The sequence below is a fragment of the Sinocyclocheilus anshuiensis genome, unplaced genomic scaffold, assembly GCF_001515605.1.
Source record: "Sinocyclocheilus anshuiensis isolate Anshui unplaced genomic scaffold, SAMN03320099.WGS_v1.1 scaffold466, whole genome shotgun sequence".
Taxonomy (NCBI): domain Eukaryota; kingdom Metazoa; phylum Chordata; class Actinopteri; order Cypriniformes; family Cyprinidae; genus Sinocyclocheilus; species Sinocyclocheilus anshuiensis.
Window position 1 is genome coordinate 1,999,274 of NW_015544159.1, and position 1,910 is coordinate 2,001,183.

General features: G+C 33.2%; 1 protein-coding gene across 2 annotated transcripts in view; it reads left to right on the forward strand.

Annotated features, from left to right (window-relative positions):
• The window catches only part of LOC107695563 (speckle targeted PIP5K1A-regulated poly(A) polymerase), a 7,127-nt gene that overhangs the window by 2,944 nt on the left and 2,273 nt on the right, over window positions 1-1,910 (forward strand). For both annotated transcript variants that reach the window (XM_016495552.1, XM_016495553.1), the window contains exons 8-9: window positions 356-478; window positions 674-766. In XM_016495552.1, coding sequence (XP_016351038.1) covers window positions 356-478; window positions 674-766 — 216 coding nt within the window. The remainder of the gene's footprint in view (window positions 1-355; window positions 479-673; window positions 767-1,910) is intronic.

Sequence of the window (1,910 nt, forward strand, 5' to 3'; positions counted from 1 at the left end):
AATGATCCTGTCTGAGAAAAATTATATATATATATATATATATATATATATATATAAAACATTTTTATTTTTTTATAATATAATTCAGAAATGTAGGAACCACCATGATGCATGCTTTGAATTATACGTTTACTATTTAAATAATTTATTATATTGTTTATATTACGGTGTTGACACTTGATCTGTGTAATACCAAGCTTTATTTGTACTTGGCAGAATATAACTTTTAACTCAAAATATTCTTTTGATTTTGGGGTAATCTATATTATATGACCTGGACATTTTCTTGACAGTTTTGATGAGATTCACATGTACAGTGTTCTCAGTTTAACCGTATACATTTTTAATATCGCAGGGAACCTGTCTGGCCCTGGACCGTTGTTGAACAATTACGCTCTTACACTGCTGGTGATCTTCTACCTTCAGAATCGAGACCCTCCTGTGCTTCCCTCTGTGAACCAGCTCAAAAACATGGCCTGTGCGTTAACAAGGACTGCTCTTCATTTCACTCTCTTAATCAGTTGGTTTATCTGTATTTTATGACATATATTTTGTTGACTTTTTTTTTTAAAGAAATATTACATCGGAAGTAATAGGATGTCAGACTAAACAGTATCTCTGTGAGATACTGATAGCCTGAGATGCACATTAATAATGGTTTTTGTTTTTGCAGGTGAGGAAGAAGAGTGTATTATTGAAGAATGGGATTGTACATTTCCTAGTCAGCCATATATTGTACCCCCCAGCAAAAACACTGAAGATCTCTGTAAGTACCACATATGCTTTACATTTTTATCACGTTCTTAAACCGGTTATGGTTAATATGCTGACAAAGCGTGTGGTCATGTAAACATGTAAAACTGTTTTCCTTGCGTACAGTTATAAACGGCTTCGGCATAATCTGATCAACATGGCTAGATTGTTGCCCAAATTTGTCTGACATATAAACATCGTAACTGCCATTCTATCAGCTTACAGACCTTAGTGCATGCGCATATTGAATTCTCTGCAGATGTAGACGAGGCTGTGAGGGATAGACTTGCTGCCTTTACAATGGTACATAGTGTATAAAGTTGCTAGGTCCCATAATTTTCAAAACCTGCAACCTTCAAAAATGTTTTATTGAGCCATTGAACACTGTACTTCTGTCCCTCACAGCCTTGATGCTTAATTCGTCAATGAATAAATATGACATTACCCTGACTAAGGTCTATTGAAGTGCACATCTCACTGCATATTCACATCCAGCAAGAATTGTTTCACAATAGAGGAGGAGGCAATAAATTGTATACTGTGTGTGTTCTCAGGCAGCAGAAGGAGAAGTTGTACAGTCAAAAACAAACTTGCAACACCTAGATTTGATGGTTCTTTGAATAGGCAGTATTTATTTTAAAAACAATATAAAGTATTCTTTTATTTCAATCTGCAGTCTAATGAAGGTTAGTAATAGATAAAATCGGTAAAAAAAATGTTTTAGTTAATATAAAATTTTACGTGTTTGCCGCTCTGTTAAATAGCTATTGTGAGCATTATACTAACTAGACTAATAAAATGAAAATTTAAATACACAAGCAACATTTTTAAAATTACTTATTTTCTGAACAAAGCAGTAGCTTTATTTCATTCTAACTGGTAAACTTTTACAAAGGAGACGTAGAACCATAAAAAAATAGCTTACAGTTTTTGCTCAGAACGAACTAATTCCCTTTTAATCCCTGAATTTGATATACATGATAAATAACAAATACTTTTGACTATTCATAATAGACGACATAATCAATTGACTCAATATTTTTAAAGGGGTCATATGATGCAATTTCAAGTTTTCCTTTCTCTTTGGAGTGTTACAAGCTGTTTGTGCATAGATAAGATCCCTGAAGTTGCAAAGACTAAAGTCTCAAACCCAAAGA